Raw genomic sequence first — 25,735 nt, 5'->3', positions numbered from 1 at the left:
AATCTCAGAAAATGGGTCAAAAGAGGGAGAAAACTCAAGAAGCTGAGAAAAGTTGATATAACTCAGCAAAGAAATTGAAAAAGACAAACGGAACCAAGGAAAAATAGATGTAACTAAAAATAGAATGAAAGGCATGAGAAAATACAGGGGAGCAGCTGGGAGAACAAGGTTAGAAAGTGGAATGGACACACGTGTGCATCACGAGCTGCTTACCAGTGAAATCCTGTGCAGCAAGTAGACAGAACAGTCTGCAAACCACGGTAGGGATGATCCTTGTCTCAGTGAGAAGTTAAGACTGCACCATCCACTACGCACCCCAGGAAGCCACCTTCCTGAGTATTTGGTGTTACTGCAATTGAATAAGTAAATGTGGGTCCATCTTACTTTATAAATGCAGCTATTTATACATCTGTATGTATACACAAATTTGTATTTATTGACTTTTAAAGGTATACAAACAAACATAAAAGAATCCTATGAGGAATCTCTTGTTAGAAAAAATACCCTCCCAGCTTCTTTTCATGTAAATCCACATTTTCATATAGTTTGTACAAAATGCTAGTAACCTGGAAATGATCTGCATCTTAAGGGTACTCTAGTTTGAAAATACAATCCATCTAAACTTTAATTCTTTGGAGAAGTATGAAGGAAAGTTAGTGTTCATGCAGGTTGTTTTGCAAAGGCCCGTAACCATGGAATGTGAGAAATGCCAGCCCTCTCGTCACTAGACATCAAGAATCTAGAACAGTGGTTCTCAAACTTCCTAATGCTGCAATGTATTTTCATTGTTAAAAAGGGGTCGCGACCCACAGGTTGAGAACCTCCGATGAAGGTAATTGTTTGCTCTATTAGACCTCTGGGGTAGGAGCAATGAACATAATTTATGTCCCAGGAAGCTTTCAGACTTAACTAGACAAGCTAGAGCAAAGAGAAAAGTGTTAGATATAGTCAAAGGAAGAGTACTGTAATTTAAGAAATAGTACAAAAGTACAGGTCTTGCCTTGTCTAGAAGACTTCCTGTTAAGCATGGTCATGTTTTTGCCATATCTGGGTATTTGTTTCTTCCTTGCAGAAACTATTGATGTTCATTGTGAAAGGTGAAATGTTCAAAAACAAGCTCAGGGAAAGTAGGGTGCCCTTGTCAATCAGTCCTTTTTTGTTGGCACTTGGCCTGCTGTGTCCCCTCACAAGACTTGAGATCATAACCTATTCTTTCCTTTCTGTAAATCAGAACTGGCAGTTAGTGTTCCAGTTGTCGGGTGAGTTTCTTTTATCCATTTGGCTTTGCTTTACCTCCAGGTTTTTTTTTTTTTATTTTTATTAAATCATAGCTGTGTACATTAATATGATCATGGGGCACCATACACTTGGTTCATAGATCATTTGACACATTTTCATCACACTAGTTAGCATAGCTTTCATAGCATTCTCTTAGTTATTTAGCTAAGACCTTTACATTCCACATTTACTAGGATTCACCTATACCCTTGTAACATGCACCGCAGATGTAATCCCATTAATCCCCCTTTGTCCACCTATCTCCCCCCTCCTTCCCCTCCCTTTCCCCCTTCTCCCTATTCTTAGGTTGTAACTGGGTTATAGCTTTCATGTGAAGGTCCTACACTAGTTTCATAATAAGGGTGAGTACATTTTTTAACTTACCAGGAGCACCACCTAGTGTTCAATACACAAGAGGGTAAATCCTCTGGTGGCTTCAGTAAACCAAGTAAACAGCAGCTTGTTTCTGAACTATAGTGTACAATGTAGACAGCTATAACAATTTTAATAATGAGATGGCTCCAGAGTTACTTGAGATCCTAAAGTCTTTTACTTTTCATTTTAAAAGATACTTTAGGATGAAGTATCTAATCATGTAATTTCTAACATTTTAGTGGAATATAGGAAAAATTAAAGCCAGACCTAACCTCCACATTGTATCTTTTTCCGATAGTTTCAACTCCCTACTTGATTTAATTTTTAATTGTCATATTAAAGTTTCACTTCACTTGGTGGATATGCTGATACGTCAACAACAAATTGTTAAAAGGGCAACAGTAGCCTTAAGGACAAAAAAAAAAAAAATCAAGATAAAGAATAACAGGAAGCCATTGGCTCAGGATTATTAAGTACCAGGATTAACCAACCACAAAAAGAAATAAAACAGGGCACAGTAGGGTCTCAGCTAGATTTTTGCAGGAATAGATGTCAGCTGTTTCATTCTGACACTCTATTTAAAAATCCTGTAAGCTTTGAAAAACGATTTTTGGTCATAGTATTTTTCCCATCTACTTAGAACTTCCAGTTAGGATATCCATTTATAGTTCACAAAGCAAAATGTTCTGAGGTCATAGTTTTCTAGGTAATGCGTAACTCTGACTTTAAAGAGCACCAAGTTTTTATAGAAACAGAACCTGTACCTCATCTCACTATAACGGGGAATAGCATTTAAAGGCTTGTACCAGAATTACAAGCTGTTAAGCTAAGTTTGCTTTAAAACAAAATGGAAAACCATTTGACTATAAATGACTCAGATTTGGGGAAAGAATGAATTCCTGGGGTGCAAATTTTCTCAAAAGTTTTTAACACAGATGAAGTAAAAGACTTCACTTTCAAGTTAATTTCCATTTACTTGCTAACGGGTATTTTTCATCATCCCTCTTGACTTGAACGTGACTCCTGACTCAACTGCCTAATGTTTCTCAAACCCTTCCTCTTCCTCCCATCAGCGCTGCCTCAGGAAGAACCCATCGGAAACGTTTCTCAACATGTCCTTGGCTGGTTTAAAAGCCTTCACCAAGCTCTCTCTGCCTGAATCAACAGATGCTTGCTAGCAGGCTCTACACAAACTGGACAGGGAATGAAGAACATGATAGATATGGTCCCTCAAAATTCTACACCTTAGCAAGTCTTACCTGCAGTATTTCTCCTTTTGCCATTTTGCCCCTCATTTTATACACTATTCATTTGGAACATTTTCTAGTTCCCCCAATAGAACACACTGGTCTATTCCAATGCCTTCTGTTCCTTTTCTTTAAACTAACTTGACGCACCCTAGATTCAGTTTGGATATTGTCTCCTAGTTTCCCCAGCACCCAGCAGAAACCTTTCTCACAGAACTTACCAAACCACACCAAGACTCATCTGCTTCTGTTGCTTTCCCTAACTAGGCTTTAAAGCTCCTTGAGGATATGGACCATCTTTGTTACATCATAGCCCCAGAACTTTATGTGGTTTGGGCTCAAAATAAGTTACTTAGTTACCCATAGTTTGTTGAACTGGAGAAAATGCTCCTCTAGGGAAGTGTAACTGCATATATATTCAACATAATACACACGTTTTAATAGCCATTTATAAATATTTATTAAATACAATTTTTTAATTTCATGTTTTAAGAAATATCAAAACTTGTAAACATCCAACTGGGCTAAAATGTTGAGGATGGTAAACAACTGCAGCTCTCACACACTGCTGTTAGGGTGTTAACTGGAGGTATTTACTAAACCTAAACAAACATATCCTATAACGTAGCAATTAGGTACATACCCAAAAGAAATGAGTAAGAACATTCTTAGCATTATTAATAGCCTCAATTTGGAAATAATTCACATGTCCATTAACAATAGAACGGATAAAAAATTCTGTACACAGCAATGAAAATGAATCTCTGAGACACAGAGGTACAAAGACACTACTTTGTGAAGTTCAAAAACAGGCTAAACTAATCTGTGGTATTAAACAGAGGTGAGAATAGCAGTGAGCTTTGGGGGTCATGAGGGTGGCAGGTACTAACTGGGAGAGGCACCTATAGAAAGCCTTCTGTGGCAATGGACATGTTTTCTAACTTGATCAGGGTAGTATACAGGTGCACACTCTGTAAAACTGTGACCAGCTGTATATTTAAAATCTGTGCACCTACATTGCAACAACAAAAAAAACTTGTGAACTAAGGTCTTGGGACTATGCCAACATACTGGAGGTACAGCCATGAGACAAAAAGTAAACTGATAAAAAATATTTTTGTTCCTTCCCTGTAACATGAAAGAGAACACTTTAAAAATGAAATATATTTTTTAAGTGCACAAAGGGTATTTCTTTTATTATAATGGGTTTCTACTTAGGCTTAAGTTTCATAATACTGTTTCTAGATAATTTCCCACTGTTGTATTAGGCAACTTTGGTATGTGAACATGTATCAGTTACTTAGGCACCAAGTTTTAACCACTCACTTTGCCAAATTTTGAGAAAACAGCTAAACTCAATATAAAATCCGGTACACAGAATTATAGTGGCTGTTTGTTGCTAGCAATATTCGAAAAGAAATTTACTTATTTTACTACATTCCTTATCTAAAATCTAAAATCTGCTGTCACTGTGTAGTAAAGGTAGAGCACAGAAATAAAGTTCTATTTTCTGTTAAGTTTCAGGGGTGGAGGGGAACTCAGAAAAACAAAAACTTAGTGTGCCCTAAAACAACTCTCATACTTTGTACTCTAGTGTTTTTGGCCAGTATGTCTGAAACTATGATGATTCAGTCCAGAGAATGAGTATTAATATTAAAAAATAAATACTCAAATAAATACCTAACAGGATTCCTCATGAGTATTTTTAGGAAAGTATATAAATAAAAAGATTAACAGATTTAAAAGTCTTCAAGAGCAAGAATAAAAGTACCTAAAAATTATACACGTCTACAGGTAGAACAAACTCTGGGCTACAGCATACCTAAGGCAAGAATTGAATGTAGCACACTGTGATGTAAAATATTGTTAAAGAACATCTTGTATTGGTTGTATGAACTAAATTATAACCTACAAATCTTAGCATTAACCCCAAACTGCCAAACGGCTGACAGCATGAGTGAGGTAAAACAGGTATGTGGAAACTCATTCATTCTTTAAAGACATTTTCAGCTTTTGACTTTAATCCTATCACTTTCAAGACACCAGTCCAAGTGCTCATTAATTTGAGACTCCAAAACTTCTTTCCCACAAACCGGGCAATTAACCATTTTGCTCTGATTGCATGAACTACTGGAATTCTGAGTTGTGGTTACAGGATGTGAACTGCACTTTCCATCATTGCCATCACTTTGTATTTGCTCTTTCTTAATAAAAAAATTGTCAAAAACAGTCTTGTCTTCTAGCCTGGGTCGTTTATTCAGGACTTTATCTTCAGACCCACTCCCTTCCTGGGATGCAGTCACGGATGTTGATTCCACTGCTTTTAAAGAATTTCTCAGCGATATCTTAGAAGATGTCACCCTTCTCTGAGAACTAGAAGAGACGGAGTTTTTAGTGGTGTCACCAACTGTTATACTTGTTGGAGAAGATCCATTCACACTTCTGACAGCCTTCTGGTTGGCAACTGATATTCTAGGAAAATAGTTGCTTAAAACATTTTGGTGACTGGTGCTAAGAACAGGGGAGACCAAATTAGAAGTTTTTTTACTTGAACCATTCTGTTCAAACTTTACCTCAATTTTAGAATTAGGTCTTAAAGCATCTGCAGAAAGCTCTTGACTTAAAAGATCTTCGGTTTTATTAATGGTATGCAAGCCATTAATTTTCTCAGAAAATGGTAAATTGCTTGTTTCTCCTAGAATGTATCCTTTCCCGCTAAAAGGGTTTAATAGCTGTGCTTCACCTCTGTTGGGTTTATCTGCAAAAGAAGCAAACAAGATTTTTCCTCAACTTAAAATACATACAGTAATAAAAATCAACTTCATGGGTAGTTTTCTCAAAATGAAGAAATATTTTATTCTAACTTAGATCCATGCAATCAATACCTATTATTGGGAGATGTACAATTTTCAGAAGTCATTGAGAGAACATAAGGATAAAAGAAATTGTCTTACATATAGATAAATAATCCTATCACACCAGAGGCCAAGAACGATGCAACACTTACCTTGGAAACTGGCCGCCTCCGTGTCTAATTCCAGGAGCCTCCCTGTTCGCATCCTTCTTACTCACCACTCACCTCACAGCAATCTTCCACAGCTCCTATACTGCTGAACATTTCAGGTCTGGGACATATATCCTACATTTTTGGGTCCCATCACATCAAATCAAAACATTCCCAGGGGAAGAAGCATCAACTTTAGTAACATGGTGACCACCTCAAAGGCAGAAACTGAACTTCATGGGAAAGGGATAAATCTTGAAGATGAAATACTGGCAAATATATGTCATATCCTTTGCCCATTCTTTTCCCCATGAATGTACATACATCAATAGCAGAAGTCACTTGGACAGAATCCAACTGATAGGAAGGGGTGTACTTAGGACTAACATTCCGGTCATTGTTATTTGGAATACTGTTTTTATTTTGAAAAAAAAAAAACTTTTTGCCTTCTGTTTCATAATAACTCAGTGAGTCAAGACAGGGAAAAGCACTTTGCCTCAAATATTATCAGTGGAAACTATTACTACTTTTATTCACTTCTACACAGTGCAAAGTATATTTTCCTATCATTTCATGAACAATGAGAATTTTTGTCAAGTCTACAATTAAAAGGTTCCACGCTAGAAACAACCCATTAGGTTATCTTAATATTAGTTCTCTAAAGCAGTGGCCCCCAACCTTTTTGGCACCAGGGACCAGTTTCATGGAAGACAATTTTCCAGATGGATTAGGGACTGGGCGTGAGATCTGACAGGAGGTGGAGCTCAGGCAGTGATGCAAGCCGAGGGGAGCAGCTGCCAACACACCACTCACCTCCTGCTGTGCGACACGTTTCCTAACAGGCCACTGGTACCACTCTACAGCCTGCGGGTTGGGAACCACAGCTTTAAAAGAGAGTACTGTCTGGAGATTGTAGCCATGGTCATGGAAAAGCTGGAAGAATAAACACCGAAGTACCTTTGTTCTCTACTGCTGATAATGGCTGCTTTCCTAGTTTTGTCTTTCCTTTGCCTTTTTTTGAGTAGTTCTCTGGTTCCTTGATTTTTATGTAAGTGCCTCCACAGGTTTTCTGGTGCTCAGCCCACCAATAGTCATGAACAGAGGGTGCCCTGTTGGTAGCCCGTTTGACGTAGCCATAATACGGCTGTTTGTACTGACATGGCCCATTGCAGCGCCACCAATGTCGCCGATACTCATCCACCTCATCATGAAAAGTATGGTACACCTGGATTGATAGAGGATTTTTAGCATTCAGTAAGCAAGTTAATTTTAAGCAGTCTTTCAAAAAATTCTTGAAACTTTCCATTTCCCAGAGCCTTCTGGAAAGATCTTTTTTAGGAAAGATAGCAATTATATTTCTGTTCAAAAGTTCATTTTAATGGAAAATAACAGGAGTTAATTTAATATTTCCTAAACTAGGTAAAGAAGCACGTGAAATTAGAAGGCAAAAACTTAAAACAAAAACCCAAAGACATCCTCCACAAAAGCTCAAAGTTTCAAAGAACAGATTTTAGAATTATCAAAAATTAGGATAAAGATTTTCTATACCACTGAAATAAGAATCATTCTCTCTGCTAAACTGAAATTTCCCCTACAAGTAACAACATCAAAGGGTTCTGAAGGACTAAACTATAATACAATCATCTTACCCAATGAAGCTCTAAGCTTGCTCTCTGCTGTTTTGAAGCTCTTTGCTCCTATCTCTGTAATAAGGCACAGGGAGTAACATTTTATCTGTTTTTAAGTGTATTTTTTCACTCATATCAGAATGAAAAGTTCTCCAGGATTCAAATGTTTTCATTTTTTTGTCCCTAATAGCTCATACAGTGCTTGGCACAGGGAAGGTATTCAAGGAGTTATTTGCAGACGGAGTGGATGAAAAGCATCATTCACAAATAAAATTCTCTGTAAATGTACTCTTTAATCCTTAAGCAGGGTGTTTTTTCTCCCCACCCTCTAGATAAACCTAAGAACCTAAGCAGAAAATAGTTAAGGGAAAAGTTCTGACTGAGAAGATGGTTAGCTCTCCCTGTACAGTGGCATTACGGACCACAGACCACCATTTAAAGGCTGCTACTCCTTAGCTGGGTGTTGTGGCAGGCGCCTATAGTCCCAGCTATTTGGGATGCTGAGGCAAGAGAATCCTTTAAGCCTAAAACCTTGAGGTTACTGTGAGCTGTGATGCCAAGCACTCTACCCAGGGTAACAGCTTGAGACCCTGTCTCAAAAAAAAAAAGGCAGCACCTATGGCTCAGTGAGTAGGGCGCCGGCCCCATATGCCGAGGGTGGCGGGTTCGGAACCAGCCCCGGCCAAACTGCAACAGAAAAATAGCCGGGCGTTGTGGCGCGTGCCTGCGGTCCCAGCTGCTCGGGAGGCTGAGGCAAGAGAATCGCGTAAGCCCAAGAGTTAGAGGTTGCTGTGAGCCGTGTGATGCCACGGCACTCTACTCCAGGGCGGTACAGTGAGACTCTGTCTCTACAAAAAAAAAAAAAGAAATTTTAAATTTAAACCTAACCATCCAACATTTGGATTTAGCAGACATCTTCAGAACATTTCATCCCAACAAAACTGAATACACATACTTCTCATCAGCCCAAGGAACATACTCCAAAATCGATCAAATCTTAGGATACAAGTCTAACCTCAATAAATTTAAAGGAAAAGAAATGATTTCTTGCATCTTCTTGGACCACCACGGGATAAAAGTTGAACTCAGTAACATCAGGAATCTGCATACTCATATAAAATATGGAAGTTAAATACCCTTATGCTGAATGATAGCTGAGTCTGAGATGAGATTAAGAAGGAAATTGCCAAATTTTTGGAACAAAATGACAATGAAGATACGAATTATCAGAACGTTAAGAGGGAAATTTATAGCACTGCAAGCCTTCCTCAAAAGAAAGGAAACAGAGGAAGTTAACAACTTAATGGGATATCTCAAGCAACTGGAAAAGGAAGAACATTCCAACCCCAAACCCAGTAGAAGAAAAGAAATAACCAAAATTAGAGCAGAATTAAATGAAAAGAATTATACAACAAATCAATAAATCACAAAGTTGGTTTTTTGAAAAGGTCAATAAAATAGATAAACCTTTGTCCAACCTAACTAGCAAAAAAAGAGTAAAATCTCTAATCTCATCAATCAGAAACGACAAAGACGAAATAACAACAGACTCCTCAGAAATTCAAAAAATCCTTAATGAATATTACAAGAAACTTGATTCTCAGAAATACGAAAATCTGAGGGAAATTGACCAATACTTGGAAGCACGTCACCTTCCAAGACTTAGCCAGAATCAAGTGGAAATGTTGAACAGGCCCGTATCAAGTTCTGAAATAGCATCAACCACACAAAATCTCCCTGAAAAGAAAAGTCCGGGACCAGATGGCTTCAAGTCAGAATTCTACCAGACCTTTAAAGAGGAATTAGTACCTGCATTACTCAACCTGTTCCAAAATGTAGAAAAAGAAGGAAGACTACCCAACACGCCCAACACGTTCTATGAAGCAAACATCACCCTGATCCTCAAACCAGGAAAAGACCCAACAAGAAAAGAAAATTATAGACCAATATCACTAATGAATATAGATGCAAAATTATTCAACAAGATCCTAAGAAACAGAATCCAGCAACAAATCAAACAAATTATATTTTCATGACCAAGTCGGTTTTATCCCAGGATCTCAAGGCTGGTTCAATATACATAAACAAACTAAAAAACAAAGACCATATGATTCTCTCAATTGATGCAGAAAAAGCTTTTGATAATATCCAGCATCCCTTCATGATCAGAACACTTAAGAAAATTGGTATGGAAGGGACATTTCTCAAACTGATAGAGGCCCTCTACAGCAAACCCACAGCCAATGTCGTATTGAATGGAGTTAAATTGAAATCATTTCCACTCAGATGAGGAACCAGACAAGGCTGCCCATTGTCTCCACTGCTCTTTAACATTGTAATGGAAGTTTTATCCACCGCAATTAGGGAAGAAAAGGCGATCAAGGGTATCCATATAGGGTCAGAAGAGATCAAACTTTCGCTGTTCGCAGATGATATAATTGTATACCTGGAAAACACCAGGGATTCTACTACAAAACTCTTAGAAGTTATCATGGAATACAGCAGCATCTCAGGTTACAAAATCAACATTCATAAATCGGTAGCCTTTATATATATACCAACAATAGTCAAGCTGAAAAATCAGTTAAGGACTCAATTCCTTTCACAGTAGTGCCAAAGAATATGAAATATTTAGGAGTTTATCTAACAAAGGACGTGAAAGATCTCTATAAAGAGAACTATGAAACTCTGAGAAAAGAAATAGCTGAAAATGTTAACAAATGGAAAAACATACCATGCTCATGGCTGGGAAGAATCAACATTGTTAAAATGTCCATACTACCCAAAGCAATATACAATTTTAATGCAATCCCTATTAAAGCTCCACTGTCATACTTGAAAGATCTTGAAAAAATAACACTTCGTTTTATATGTTATCAGAAAAAACCTTGAATAGCCAAGACGTTACTCAGAAATAAAAACAAAGCAGGAAGAATCATGTTACCAGACCTCAGACTGTACTATAAATCCATAGTGATCAAAACAGCCTGGTACTGGCACAAAAACAGAGAAGTAGATGTCTGGAACAGAATACAGAACCAAGAGATGAATCCAGCTACTTACTGTTATTTGATCTTTAAATTAAAACAATTAAAAACATTCAGTGGGGAAATGATTCCCTATTTAACAAATGGTGCTCGGTGAACTAGATGGCAACCTGTAGAAGACTGAAACTGGACCCACACCTTTCACCATTAACTAAGATAGACTCTCACTGGATTAAAGATTTAAACTTAAGACATGAAACTATAAAAATAGAAGAGAGTGCAGGGAAAACCCTTAAAGAAATCGGTCTGGGCGAGTATTTTATGAGGAGGACCCCCAGGCAATTGAAGCAGCTTCAAAAATACACTACTGGGACCTGATCAAACTAAAAAGCTTCTGCACAGCCAAGAACACAGTAAGTAAAGCAAGCAAACAGCCATCAGAATGGGAGAAGATATTTGCAGGTTATGTTTCTGACAAAGGTTTAATAATCAGAATTCACAGAGAACTCAAACGTATAAGCAAGAAAAGAACAAGTGATCCCATCGCAGGCTGGGCAAGGGACTTGAAAAGAAACTTCTCTGAAGAAGACAGGCACACGGCCTACAGACATATGAAAAAATGCTCATCATCTTTAATCATCAGAGAAATGCAAATCATAATTACTTTGAGATATCATCTAAATCCAGTAAGATTAGCCCATATCACAAAATCCCAAGACCAGAGATGTCGGCGTGGATGTGGAGACAAGGGAACACTTCTACACTACTGGTGGGAATGCAAATTAATACATTCCTTTTGGAAACATGTTTGGAGAACACCGAGAGATGTAAAAATAGATCCACCATTCAATCTTATAATTCCTCTACTAGGTATATACCCAGAAGACCAAAAATCACATCATAACAAAGATATTTGTACCAGCATGTTTATTGCAGCCCAATTCATAATTGCTAAGTCATAGAAAAAGCCCAAGTGCCCACTGATCCATGAATGGATTAATAAATTGTAGTATATGTACACCATGGAATATGATGCAGCCTTAAAGAAAGATGGAGACTTTACCTCTTTCATGTTTATATGGATGGAGCTGGAACATATTCTTCTTAGTAAAGTATCTCAAGAATGGAAGAAAAAGTATCCAATGTATGCAGCCCTACTATGAAACTAATTTATGGCTTTTACATGAAAGCTATAACCCACTTATAACCTAAGAATGGGGGTAAGGGGGAGAGGGAGGGGAGGGGAGGGAGGATGGGCAGAGGGAGAGTGATTGGTGAGATTACACCTGCGGTGCATCTTACAAGGGTACTTGTGAAACTTAGTAAATGCAGAATAAATGTCTTAACACAATAACTAAGAAAATGCCAGGAAGGCTATGTTAACCAGTGTGATGAAAATGTGTCAAACGGTCTATAAAACCAGTGTATGGTGCCCCATGATCGCATTAATGTACACAGCTATGATTTAATAAGAATAATAATAATAAAAGAATAAGGAGTATCTGTATATGACTTAAAAAAAAAGACATTTCACTTTCTACTAAATCCCCCCAGTAGAAATGGATGCTAATAGTTTTAGACTATCTCTCCAACACAAGCAATAATCTTCTAAAACTTGGTAAGCATGTAAAGAATGCATTGTAGAAAGGATGGAGGGACACAGGTTTTGGGGCAAAGAGGTATATGAAACCTTGTCCTCTTTATTACATTCAGAACATTTTATGTTATTCATTAGCATAGCTAAACTCCCTTTGAAAAACACCTGGTAATTATCTTGAGCTAAAAAATAATACTTCATTAGCAAAAAAGACAGAGAATTAGACCTGTTTTGTGTCCAATTCCTGTAATTCCTACAGCCTGGGAATGTGACTTTTAACAATGTAGTCACTAAAATAAAATTGCTCTACAATGTGAAAGTAGCTACCCTGTGGAGTTTGTTATAACAGGATGTAACCTATAAAAGCAAGGGGTGTTCACTCTGTGAAACCTCTTCTAAAAAAAACACACATACATCCAAGATAAAAGAACAGCTCCTCTTCCAAAAGAACAATGGGAAATATCCCAGGATTCTGCTCAAAGTGTAAATTCTGGTGAAGAAACTAAATGTACTTTATGCTAGCAATTCCATAATTCTCTTATTTGGATTTTATGTCTGATTTTTTAAAAATGCTAAACCAGGCACGTTGGCACATGCCTATATCTCAGCTACTCTGGAGGCTGAAATGGGAAGATCACTTGGGCCCAGGAATTCAAATCCAGCCTGGGCAACCTGGTGAGATTAAGTCTCTAAAAAATAACAACAGTAATAATAAAATGTCAGCCACTTTCCCGATGCCAAAGTAACTCTGTATTCAATAATTAAATGAGGTTTTTAGAAAAGTAAAGCTATAATTAGAAAAGAATAATATATGTAGGATGAGCACTTTTAAAGGACAGAAATACTCAGAAGTACCAGAGAATTTAATCTATGTAGGAATTAAAATTCTATTCAGTTCAATTCAATTCAGTTATTTGTTAAGACCACTTAAGGACACTACATTATACATCTTACATAGATGTGTATAAAGATGAGTAAGAGCCATCTGTGTTCAAAGTATGAAAGTGGAATAAAATTAGAAAAGCTTAACTATCTGCTGAGAGGGTTCAAAGGAATAAGTCCCATCCCAGTGGAAAGATGAAGAGGAGAGATGCAGGAGAGAGGATGTGGTGTACTTCAGGGATGGAAGATGTGGAGAGGGAAAGGAATGGAAAGTTCGGTGAAGAGAAACAGGACATATGCAAGAGAGTTGGAAAAAAGGCACAATAAGGTTGTTTGATAAAATGAATACAATGATGATAAAAACTAATTAATGCTCAAACTGTGCTAAAATGTTTTGTATGTGCTTTCTTTCTCCTTTAATCCTTCCTCCTCACTAGGATCGTGGAGACAGGTATTGTTGTTAGGCCCATTTGCCATGTTAGTAAAATGAGGTGTAGAAAAATTAAGTAGGGGGCGGTGCCTGTAGCTCAAGGAGTAGGGCGCCGGTCCCATATGCCAGAGGTGGCAGGTTCAAACCCAGCCTTGGCCAAAAACCACAAAAAAAAAAAAAAAAAAAAAAAAGAAAAATTAAGTAGGTGAGAAGCATAATAACCCGTGAAGCCAGGATTTGAACCCAGGCAATCTGCCTCCTCATGCTATTTGAACACCAGGCTTGGCCAGAATCAAAGACTTCTCAGAACAGAATTGCATCTGAAATGGCAGCAGGACAAAGGATGGATTGAAAGAGACTACGGTAAGGAGACAAAGTGAAGAGACCATTGTAAGAATCCAGAAGCTGGAAGGAATTGTTCGTAAAATGTTGACCTGGAAATAGTCAGCGAATAGTTAAAGATATCACCAGCTCTGCTGCCCTTTAACTACGTGTTCCCAGGCAGGCCAATTAATTTCTCTGGGCCTCTTGTTTGCTGCTAAAAATCCTCAAAGATTATACTTGTTTCCACCTTGTTCACTATTTTAAATTAAATCTCGGAAGTTACTGATTAAATAATTACTAAACATCATGGGTGTGTGTGACTATATATACCGTGATGTTGGCTCCAGTCAGGCGGTTGATGCGATGCATATGTTTACAGAACTCTGGACCATGCCCTTCCCGGTCTTTATCATTATTAGTGACAAATAAATAGGCATGTATCATTTCATGCAAGAGGGTCTGAAACAGAAAATAATCAAATTAATTTGTTATGGCATTTTTAAAAACAAAAATACATTCTCTTACTCTACCTGAGGTCTTAAGTTTTTCTGGATCAGAAGCTTCTTTCAGAAACTGATAAAAGTCATGAGCTATTTTTCCAGAAAAATTATATAAGTACATGTTCATAAAACTTTGCATACAGGTTAAACATCCCAAATACAGAAACCCGAAATGCTCCAAAATCCAAAACTTTCTGCATGCCAAAATGACACCCAAAGAAATGCGCATTGGAGCATTTTAGATTTTGGATTTTCAGATTTGGGATGTTCTACTGGTAAGTGTAGTAAATACATTCCAAAATCTGAAATTTTAAACATTCTGGTTCTAGGCAATTCAAATAAGCGAGACTCAACCTGTGTATCTGAAGCTCTGTGTAGATTCCAGGTTAAGAATTCTTGTTCTGGGCGGCGCCTGTGGCTCAAGGGGTAGGGCGCCGGTCCCATATGCTGGAGGTGGCGGGTTCAAACCCAGCCCCGGCCAAAAAAAAAAAAAGAATTCTTGTTCTAGGAAGAACTTTTTAACTATGAATCAAAAATCCAGAAGAAAAGGTCAATAAATTTGACTACATAAAAAATTTAAATTTCGGGCAGCGTCTATGGTTCAGTGGGTAGGGCAATACTGAGGGTGGTAGGTTTGACCTTGGCCTCCACCAAACTGCAACAAAAAATAGCCGGACATTGTGGCAGGCGCCTGTAGTCCCAGCTACTCGGGAAGCTGAGGCAAGAGAATCACCTAAGCCCAAGAGCTGGAGAGGTTGCTGTGAGCTGTGATGTCAAAGCACTCTACCGAGGGGGACAAAATGACCCAAGAGGATCGCTTAAGTCAGTGGTTCTCAATCTTCCTAATGTTGAAAACCTTTAATATAGTCCAAAGGGGTCACGACCCACAGGTTGAGAACCACTGGCTTAAGCCCAGGTTGAGCTGGTGAGTTGTGACGCCACAGTACTCTGTCTCAAAAAAAAACAAAAACCCCTTTTTAAAAATATCAACTGTATCTTGCTTTTTTGCTTGTTTATTTTTGAGACAGTCTCACTCTGTTCCCCTTGGTTAGAGTGCTGTTGTGTCATAGCTCATACCAACCTCAACCTCGGGGGCTCAGATGATACTTTTGCTTCAGCCTCCTCAGTAGCTGGGACTACATGTGCCCACCACCACAGCTACTTTTTCCATTTTTAGGAGAAATGGGGTCTCGCTTTAGCTCAGGCTGGTTTCGAACTTCTAAGTTCCAGCAATCCACCCTCCTTAGCCTCGAGTTGCTAGGATTATAGGTGTAAGCCATCTTGCACAGCCCAATGTACTGCTTAAAAGAACTTTTTTTTTTTTTTGTCTGGGGCCAGATTTGAACCCTCCACCTCTGGTATATGGGGCCAGTGCCCTACTCCTTTGAGCCACAGGTGCCCCCCTGCAACTTTTTAAAGTAAATGCCACTCAAGAAAATTCAAACTTGGGCAGCACCTGTGGCTCAGTGGGTGGGCCATTGGCCCCATATACTGAGGGTGGAGGGTTCAAACCTAGCCCCAGCCAAACTGCAACAAAAAAAATAGCCGGGTGTTGTGGCGGGCACCTATGGTCCCACCTACTCAGGAGGCTGAGGCAAGAGAATCGCCTAAGCCCAGGAGTTGGAGGTTGCTACGAGCTGTGTGACGCCATGGCACTCTACCAAGGGCAATAAAGTGAGACTTTGTCTTTATAAAGAAAATTCAAACTCAAAAAAGGCCATTCTACATTACAAAAGTAACTCAACATTCTAAAATACAGTAATGATAAGTAACTCTTCTCATAGAAGAGCAACAAATTTAGATTCCTGATTTTTGGCTCAATTTAATTAAATAGTACATACATCCTAAAAAAGGTACATGGCACCATACTGAATATTTCTATTTTTATATATCTACCATTTCCCACATTTAGGCTCCTTTCAGGATCTACATGACATGTTCCCAGCACACCTGTTTCCCAGGTGTTTTCTATGTGGACAAAAGCAACTACTTCTAGACCTAGATACTGCCCAAGTCTGCACTTTTGTTCACATTATTCTCATTCCTTCTGCATCTACTAAATCCAATGGAAGGTAAGCTGAATTCTTACTTCACCTCTCTGAACCTTAATTTCCTCAATCATAAAAATGAAAATACCTTGGCTGGGGACAGGGCTCATGCCTATAATACTAGCATTCTGGGAGGCCAATGCTGGAATATCACTTGAGGCCAGGAGTTTGGACATGGGCCTGAACAACACAGTGAGACCCTTCCTCTACAAAAAATAGAAAAATTAGCTGTGTGTGGTGGCACGTGCCTCAGTTACTCCAGAGGCTGAGCAAGAGGATTACTTCAGCACAGGTGTTTGAGGTTGCAGTGAGCTAGGGTGACACCACTGCACTCCATTAAGGGAGACAGAGTGACACCCTGTCTCAACAAAATAAAAAAAATAACACACAATGAACATAAGCAGGACTACTGTAAAAATCAAAAAAGATAATAGACCTGTGACTATGAAGCACTATAAATACACAGGATATTCCATTATTATTTGCTCCACAATTAAAGTTTGCACTGAGGGCAAAATGAATATTTTATTAAACATACAGGCTACTTCACAGCAGTCTAAATCAATGATAAGCATTAATAAACTACTGAGCTAAGAAGGTTTATGCAAAGAATACCTCTACAAGATCCTTTCTTGGTCTCAATTTTAGAAGGGGCTCACTGAGACGGATGGAGCACATTCCACCTCTCCCTTCATAGCTGCAAATCCCAGCACACCTGGAAAAACCACCACAATGTGAAGAAGAGCAAAACAGAGATGAAGAGCAAATTCTCATACATTTCTCCAGCAGTTCGGCAGATGCTTTCTTGAAAGTATACCTTGTTTGGTTAGCAGATGCTTGCATTTCACTGTTAGTTAATCAACAATAGTGGCTTCCCTTACTTTAGCCAGGCTGCAACAATGGCTCAAGGACTACAATCCTATTCTACTGATTCCCAGTCTCCTCCCACATATAATCAGTCTGGGGTAGTTAACAAGATCTCCAAAACCATAACGGAAGCTGATATAAAAATTTGTACTTTAAACAGTATCGTATCTTAAACTGTTTAATGGCAGGTTGTTTTGTATCAATTCAAAAACAACATGCTGATACACAACTGCATCTTAAACTTGTCATCTTTTGTTATGTGCAGAAGTGAATTATCAGTTCAAACTGGGATTTCCCAAACTTAGTGTGTAGAAAAGAAATCCTGGCATCAATCACTGAAGATCCCTTCCTCATTCCAATAAACAAGCTCACTACTAAGCAGTTTCCTAATGAGAACAGAACAACACACATCTGTGGAGACTTCTCTGCAGCCTCAGCACTTTTTTAAAATTTCAAATTAATTTGAGGGTACAAATTTTTAGATCATATTGTTCTCACTTCCAAACTAAAGTTCCAGTTGTAAAAGGACCCAAGCCCTCTTTCTTAGGAACAGACTTGGTTGGTTCTCCCTCCTCGGTCCTGGAGTACGACCATAAAACAAATCAGAGATTTGTTACTTTGAAATGAAGTGACATTCAATACCCCTCCCCCATATTAAACCAGTCCAACGGTGGTGTGAGCCACACGGTTTCCTTGGCTGTAGGAGCAAGAGAGAAACAGAGTAAGAAAGGGAGAAATATACTGAGAGGAGCTACCATATTCAAAACCAGACCCTCCCATTTAACGGCCCCCACCCCCTCGGGGATCGCTGGGAGGAGAGAAGAGAAACCCTGGGGCTGCGAGAAAACAGCCAGTTCCGCCTCTTTCCTCCGCCCGACTCCGACTTACAGGGTCATTCGCACGCTCCATTTCACCTCGACGGCCTCCAGCTGGCCCCAGAAGAACCGGTCGTTAAACTGCACAAACAGGGCCTGCAAATCCGGGGTGGGGTCCACCAATTCCCAGGACGCGTCCACCAGCGACAGGGGTTCTTGCATCTGATCGCACTCTGCCACCTGCAGGTTCCACTCCTCCTGAAGACGCAGTGCCAAAATCAGGTCTTCATCCATCGCTGCCAGGATCTCGGCCCGCTCCCGGATGAGTCTGCGCCCCCAAGCAACCAAGGCGCGAAGCGCAGAGACCAACTCCTAAGAGATACCGGCTCCCGGGCTGCTCTCGTGATGCCCGCCAATCTCGCGAGAGTTCAGGGAAAACTGGCTCGAGAACGCAAACGAGAAGTGAGTTTACTCCAAAAGCCAAAGCCAAGATTTTAGGGTTTAGGCACAGCAGTCAACATGATACTTCCTAGCAGGAGCAAAACAAGGGTTTCCAGGCCTCGGGCGGAGAAAACTTTCAGGAAGCTATAGTTTTCACGCTTCGCCGGGAACTTCAAACCTTGAGTACACGCTCAGCTCATGCGCAGTACCGACATATAGCGGCCTCGCCCCCCTCCCACCTGCGCGTGCGCTCTAAGGCCCCGGTGATGTCGCACAGGCGCATTGTTTGCACTTGACTTCTTGCGCAGGCGCAGTGTCCGAAGATCAGGCCCGAGCGCAGGCGTACTCGTCCCGCTCCCATCCTACTTCCTCAACCCCGGAGCGCAGCCGGGTTTGGGTGGGTCTCGACAGCGGCCGTGGTAGTGACAGTGGCTGAGACCCGGTCGGAAATCACGATGGCGATGTCAGACAGTGGGGCGAGCCGCCTGAGGCGGCAACTGGAGTCGGGGGGCTTTGAGGCCCAGCTGTACGTGAAGCAGCTTTCTCAGCAGTCGGACGGGGACCGGGACCTCCAGGAGCACCGACAGCGCATCCAGGCGCTGGCGGAGGAGACGGCGCAGAACCTGAAACGTAACGTCTACCAGAACTACCGGCAGTTCATAGAGACGGCCCGCGAGATCTCCTACCTGGAGAGCGAGATGTACCAGCTCAGCCACCTGCTGACTGAGCAGAAGAGCAGCCTGGAGAGCATCCCGCTAACCCTGCTGCCCGCCGCCGCTGCCGCCGCCGGGGCCGCTGCTGCCTCTGGAGGGGAGGAGGGAGGAGGCGGTCCGGGAGGCCGAGATCACCTCCGAGGCCAGGTTGGCTTTTTTCCCACCCCCGGGGTCGCCTCCCGCGACAGTTCTGGTCCAGGTGAGGAAGGAAAGTATCGCACTCTCACCACCCTGCTTGAGAAGGTAGAAGGCTGCAGGCATCTGCTGGAGACGCCGGGGAAGTACCTGGTGTACAACGGGGACCTAGTGGAATACGAGGCGGACCACATGGCCCAATTGCAGCGGGTGCACGGCTTTCTTATGAACGACAGTTTGTTGGTGGCCACCTGGTTGCCGCAGAGGAGAGGTATGTATCGTTACGATGCTCTCTATCCCCTAGATCGTTTGGCAGTGATCAATGTCAAGGACAACCCGCCCATGAAGGACATGTTCAAACTGCTAATGTTCCCCGAGAGCCGTATTTTTCAGGCGGAAAATGCTAAAATCAAACGAGAATGGCTGGAAGTGCTAGAAGAAACCAAGAGAGCCCTCGGTGAAAAAAGACGAAGGGATCAGGAGGAGGCAGCGGCCCCTCGAGGGCCACCGCAAGTGACTTCCAAGACCAGTAACCCTTTCGAAGATGAAGAAGAAAAGGAACCAGCTCTTCCTGAGGTAGAGGAAGAGACAGTGGACCTCTCGATGGAATGGATCCAGGAGTTACCTGAAGACCTGGATGTGTGTATTGCCCAGAGGGACTTCGAAGGGGCTGTTGACCTACTGGATAAACTGAACATTTACTTGGAAGATAAGCCCAGTCCACCTCCTGTAAAAGAACTAAGGGCCAAAGTGGATGAGCGTGTTCGACAGCTCACTGAGGTACTAATGTTCGAACTCTCCCCAGGTCGTTCCCTGAGAGGTGGTCCCAAGGCTACTCGCAGGGCAGTTTCTCAACTAATCCGGCTCGGCCAGTGCACTAAGGCTTGTGAGCTGTTTTTGAGAAACAGGGCAGCAGCTGTTCATACTGCAATACGTCAGCTTCGCATTGAAGGTGCCACTTTACTCTATATTCATAAACTATGCCATGTCTTCTTTACCAGTCTTCTTGAAACTGCGAGAGAATTTGAGATAGATTTTGCAGGCACTGACAGTGGCTGCTACTCTGCCTTTGTGGTCTGGGCAAGATCAGCCATGGCCATGTTTGTGGATGCTTTTAGCAAGCAGGTGTTTGACAGTAAGGAGAGCCTTTCCACAGCAGCTGAGTGTGTAAAAGTGGCTAAAGAGCATTGCCAGCAACTGGGTGATATCGGACTAGACCTCACCTTCATCATCCATGCCCTTCTGGTGAAAGACATCCAAGGGGCCTTGCACAGTTACAAAGAAATCATCATTGAAGCCACTAAGCACCGCAACTCTGAAGAGATGTGGAGGAGGATGAACTTGATGACTCCAGAAGCCCTGGGTAAGCTCAAAGAAGAGATGAAAAGTTGTGGAGTAAGTACTTTTGAGCAATACACAGGGGATGACTGCTGGGTGAACCTAAGCTATACAGTGGTTGCTTTCACCAAACAGACCATGGGTTTCTTGGAAGAGGCACTGAAGCTGTATTTCCCAGAGTTGCATATGGTACTTCTGGAGAGCCTGGTGGAAATCATTTTGGTTGCCGTCCAGCATGTGGATTATAGTCTTCGGTGTGAGCAGGATCCAGAGAAGAAGTCTTTTATCAGACAGAATGCATCATTTCTATATGAAACAGTCCTCCCTGTGGTGGAGAAAAGGTTTGAAGAAGGTGTGGGGAAGCCTGCCAAGCAACTCCAAGACCTGAGAAATGCATCTAGACTTATTCGTGTGAATCCCGAAAGTACAACATCAGTGGTCTGATTATTTGGGTCTGTTTGTGTTTGTGTGTGTATATATTGCTTATATATTATTTATATTTATATTAAGTCGCATTAGCATATTGTTTATAGTTTCAAACACAGCTTAAAAATAGTGCCCTCTTAGAAATGCAAAATCACAAAGAGAAATAAAAAAGTGTTAAGCCCAAATAACAAAAATACTGGAATTATTAAAACATACAGTATGTTATCCTTTTAAAGTATGCTGATTCTTTGCTGAATATATGCTTACACTATAGTATTTCAGTTTTATCCTATCAGTCAAAATATACTTTATCCTTCTATGTATTATGTGACACAGAGTCATAATATTTATAAATATATGATATGAATTTGTTGTGCAAAGTTTCCCAGTTCACTAAAATGTTAGGGTTAAAGTGCCATATAAAACACCCTGCCTCATACTTTCCCCCCTCCTTAAAATGTAATTGAACAATTTGGGGAAAAGAAAGGAGTTAGGAACATTGGTCTTAGGGTAAATTTTTGTCAAAAGAATTCTTTCTTGAAACTAGTGTGTGGACTCAGATACTCTATCCTTATGGAAGGGTAAGAGGAAGCTTTCAGCAAATATATATCAGCAAATATAATTAGAATGGCTAATTTTCACTTTGCTTAGTAGCTTCCTAATTATTTGACTTGGGAGCATTTATGTGGAAATCTTAAGGACTATGATAATTTTTTTCAACATATTCTAGAATTGTGTGTTTCCAGGTGGAACTTATGTCTTTGTCATGTTGAAAAAAATGAATAATGAAAACCAGAATACATTGAGGAACCTGACAGCAGCTGCCAAGTTTTTTTTTTTTTTTTTTTTTTTTTTTTAATTTCAGTGTGCTTGTTCATGTTTGTTTGAAGTACTCCTTTTTTGTTGATTTTCTTTCTCCTGCAGTGCTGGCTGTTTTTGATGTTGTTGGTAGAGACGGGGTCTTACTCTGGCTGACTGCTGCTCATATGGGTTATGAACCTCTGAGCTCAGGCAATCCACCCGCCTCGGCCTCCCACAGCGCTGGGACTACAGGCGTGAGCCACCACGCCCGGCCGCAGCTGCCAAGTTTTAACTGCCCTCTCACTGTCCCTCCACTCCTCCAATATGAGTTATATAGTGGCCCAGGCTTCATTAAATGGAAAAAAGGTTTTCATTGAAATAGTTATTTGGATGTCAGGGTCTGAGTGGGAAGTCAGAAAAAAACATATGTACCTAGTGATCTCAAGACTAGTCTGAGGAGAGATTTGTTTTTGTTTTTGTAACGAAGTGGAGAACAGAGAGAGAAGACTGTGCTCAAAGCAAAAGGAAGACAGAATCTTCTGACTCCTAGAATGCTCCATGCTGCATATTTCTTGTTTGAATTTTAAAAGTGAATGTAATGTTTACCTCAGATTGTTTAGTCAAACAATAACTAAAGAAACACGAACATCCTAAGGTTTCTAAACTGGTGCTTCTGTTGTATGTTTAGTATATAACATTCTTCATACTTTGAGAGGAATTGTGTTTGTTATGTTCTTCCCCTAGCTGCTGCTTATGATCCTTGTCCCTAAGTGCCATTTTGGATGCCAGTGATTTCAAAGGTCATTTCCTTTACCTGAATAAAATGGTGGTAATAAGACTGAAAGTTATGTAAAACCTAAAACAGATTCCAAATAGTGGCTCAAGGGTCGTAAACCGCCTTGACGTAATTATCTGTGTGCCAGACAAACCCTGTTCTTTTCTTTTTAGCTATGCTTACTGAAAAGGTTGAAAATTGTCAGTTACAGATTTCCTTTGACTAATGTTTATCACATACCTTTAGGATTTTTTAGATAGCCATATCTGGATATCTCAGATGAACAAAGGCAGTTATAATTTCTCTTTTCTTAGGTTACTGGAAAATGAATTTGATAAAATTTTGTGATTATTATGATTTTGTGCCATTTACAGCTTCTGATGTTGTACAAAACACATATAGTGTAAATATATGATGCTGAATCCATGATACTGCTGAATTCAAAATTTCTCTTAAGACATGAAGTTGTAAAAATTTAAATGTGTACAGTTATTTAAATGGTTGCTTCACAGAACTGTCTGCTTTGTAAAACTGGAAATACAGACTATTCTTTTGTTAAAATTTGTGTGTTCCTTCTTCAGAGTTGCTGCTGAAGAAAGTATAGTTTTGGTGTATCAAATAATGTGGAAAGTTAATTAACTACCATCAGTGTTGTATCTTTGTGCCCAATTATGTTGCATTCCTCAAAGTGGAGTCAAAGGTGCTGTGATTTTTTTGTTTCTATTAGGCTCCAAAACAAGTTCTAAAAATTGAATGCACTTAGAGCTTATCCAGAAATACAGTATTAATACATACGGAAATATACCACTTAAGGGTTGATTACCTTTTTTTGCTTCAAGCATACACTGTCACTTGATCTTGGAATCACAGACAGAATTAATTACTGTTGGGGGGGGAGTCACCCTGTGGAATTAAGTCTCTTTTTGATTAAAGCCTTATTTCACATAAGTGCTGAAAACTCACTTATTTTTGTTTAAATACTATCTACAGCTTCATTACCAGCCCTGTATTTTACAACTTGATATTTTACCTAGGATTGGGAATTAAGGGCTTGACATGTAGTATAAAATCAGTATATGTACATTTTGCTTATTGATATGAGGGAATCTGAAATGTTTTGTAAAAATAAAGCTTAAAAACTTTTTTACACTGGATAAAATTGATATTACAATATTATATTTATTTCTCTTCTTTAATCAGGACTTAATATTCTTACATCCTTGTTACTGGAATATTCTTCGAAGAGCCTCGTTTGGTTTTTGTGTTTTATTTATGTGAGGATGATAGGTGGTAAGCTATTTGCTGTTCTGCTTACTGTCAGTATTGTGACTAAATCAGTTCTCAATTTCTTAGGACACCCTTGAATGGAAAATTTCAGATGTACAAAATGTGAATTTACTCTAAAAAGTAGATTTAATGCCGTCTGCACATCCCTAAATAAAGAACATAAAAAGAGGTCCATGAGACCTAGGAACTAAATGACATGGCCCTGCTTTTTAAAAATATTATATAGCTACTGAGGAGATGATCCTGTATTTAAAACTATTGAATGCTGTGCCTCACAGCATTGACCTCATTGACTGTAAAGTGGGGAGACTGTAAAGGTCAAAATAAATTTAAGCATGCTTTCTTCTCTTAAAGTGCATAAAAATTGGGGGAAAAATCAACAAATATAATTTAGATAGTAATTAAACATGCAGCTGTGTATGGTGGGAATATTGAGAAAGAAGAGAGCAGGGTAATTTTAAGGAGTTTATTAGGTTCTTGTGGAATTGTTGGCATTTCAGCTGGTCGTTGAAGAATGCACAAGACTTAGATGTGCAAAGAAAAGCATGACCTGAGCCAAGTTGCAGAAGTGGACATACAGGCGTTGCGTGGAGAGGTCTGCTTTGACAGAGCATGGGGTGAAAGGGGAAATGAGCAGCAGCGCCTGCCTCCTATGGGAGTTTCAGTCTTGCAGAAAGGAATGAAGTGAACTCAACATCCGCTTCCCCACCCGCCCCCGCAGTCCTATTCACCACAGGGGACCACTGGTAACGGTCTCTTGTACATTTTTTTCTCCCAGATGCGGGATTATACTGTATCTTGTTTTTAGACACTTAATTCAGTATTTTTAAGTGTTGTATTTTACTGGGTTTTTGTTTTGTCATGGAATTGTGTTCGGTCAGAGTGAATGGATATATCATAATTTTGCATTTTTCAGTTACTTTGTTGGTTTCAGGTTTTGGTGATCACAAAAAAACCTTTAAAAATTCCATATGTGTGTGTGTGTGTGTGTGTGTGTATATATGTATATATATGGAAATATATATGTAATGGCTATATAAAGTAAATATATATAAAGTATTTGATTGCTCATGTGAATGTATCTATAAGATGCATTTTTAGAAATCACTCTGCCAAACTATACATTTTAAATTTAGGTAAACATTACCACATGCTCATCAGGAAGGGCGTACTATTTCACATTCTCCCCAACAGTATAGGAAAACCCGTGCTTCCATGAATGCTCATAAAAATGTATTTATTTTTTATTTTCTATTTATTTATTTATTTATTTTGAAAAGAGCCTCAAGCTATCACCCTGGGTAGAGTGCTGTGGCAACACAGCTCACAGCAACCTCCAACTCCTGGACTTAAGCAATTCTCTTGCCTCAGCCTCCCAAGCAGCTGAGACTACAGGCACCTGCCACAATGCCCAGCTATTTTTTGGTTGTAGTTGTCATTGTTGTTTGGCAGGCCTGGGCTGGATTCGAACCCACCAGCTCAGGTGTATGTGGCTGGTGCCTTAGCTGCTTGAGCTATAGGTGCCAAGCCTGTATTCATTTTTTAAATAATAATCTCAGTATAAGATTTATTCATTTTGCTAATTGTGAAAAACTAGCATCTTGTTTTATTTATAATTTTTAGAGGTTGAGCAACTTTGTATTTTTCTTTTAAACTGCCTAGTTATGTCCTTTGCCTTTTTTCTCTTAGATTATCTTTGTATTATGATTTTATAGGAGTTTATTATATATTTAGAAAATTAACTCTTAACGTGTACCATGGTTTTTCTTAGTTTGTCATTTATACATCCATTTATTAATTTTCTTTCTTTTTTCTTTTTTTGATACAGAGTCTGATT

The 25,735-nt window shown here is 39.7% G+C and overlaps 2 protein-coding genes across 2 annotated transcripts; one reads left to right on the top strand and one right to left on the bottom strand.

Moving 5' to 3' along the window:
* Positions 1–1,699: 1,699 nt before the first annotated feature.
* Positions 1,700–18,616, bottom strand: SPRTN (SprT-like N-terminal domain). Its single transcript, XM_053606697.1, has 5 exons — positions 18,056–18,616; positions 16,916–17,015; positions 14,083–14,211; positions 6,862–7,129; positions 1,700–5,658 (listed from the first exon to the last, which is right to left on the bottom strand). Exons 1-5 carry the CDS (start codon positions 18,274–18,276, stop codon positions 4,907–4,909), a joined length of 1,470 nt encoding a protein of 489 aa, XP_053462672.1. The 5' UTR covers positions 18,277–18,616; the 3' UTR covers positions 1,700–4,906.
* A 148-nt stretch (positions 18,617–18,764) lies between these two features.
* Positions 18,765–24,957, top strand: EXOC8 (exocyst complex component 8). Its single transcript, XM_053606695.1, has one exon. The coding sequence runs from the start codon at positions 18,879–18,881 to the stop codon at positions 21,051–21,053; it is 2,175 nt and encodes a 724-aa protein (XP_053462670.1). The 5' UTR covers positions 18,765–18,878; the 3' UTR covers positions 21,054–24,957.
* Positions 24,958–25,735: the final 778 nt, after the last annotated feature.

Source organism: Nycticebus coucang, chromosome 10 (assembly GCF_027406575.1).
Source record: "Nycticebus coucang isolate mNycCou1 chromosome 10, mNycCou1.pri, whole genome shotgun sequence".
In the NCBI taxonomy this organism is placed as follows: domain Eukaryota; kingdom Metazoa; phylum Chordata; class Mammalia; order Primates; family Lorisidae; genus Nycticebus; species Nycticebus coucang.
This window is presented reverse-complemented; position numbering and strand designations above follow the sequence as displayed.

What these genes read in the sequence shown, in the direction of transcription:
- SPRTN (XM_053606697.1), bottom strand. Translation starts at nt 18,276, where the DNA reads ATGGATGAAGACCTGATTTTGGCACTGCGTCTTCAGGAGGAGTGGAAC. An exon ending in TGACTGGAGCCAACATCACG is followed by an intron (nt 7,130 to 14,082) that starts GTATATATAGTC and finishes CTATCAATCCAG; the next exon opens with GTGTACCATACTTTTCATGA. An exon ending in ATCAGCAGTAGAGAACAAAG is followed by an intron (nt 5,659 to 6,861) that starts GTACTTCGGTGT and finishes CTTCTTTTGCAG; the next exon opens with ATAAACCCAACAGAGGTGAA.
- EXOC8 (XM_053606695.1), top strand. Translation starts at nt 18,879, where the DNA reads ATGGCGATGTCAGACAGTGGGGCGAGCCGCCTGAGGCGGCAACTGGAG.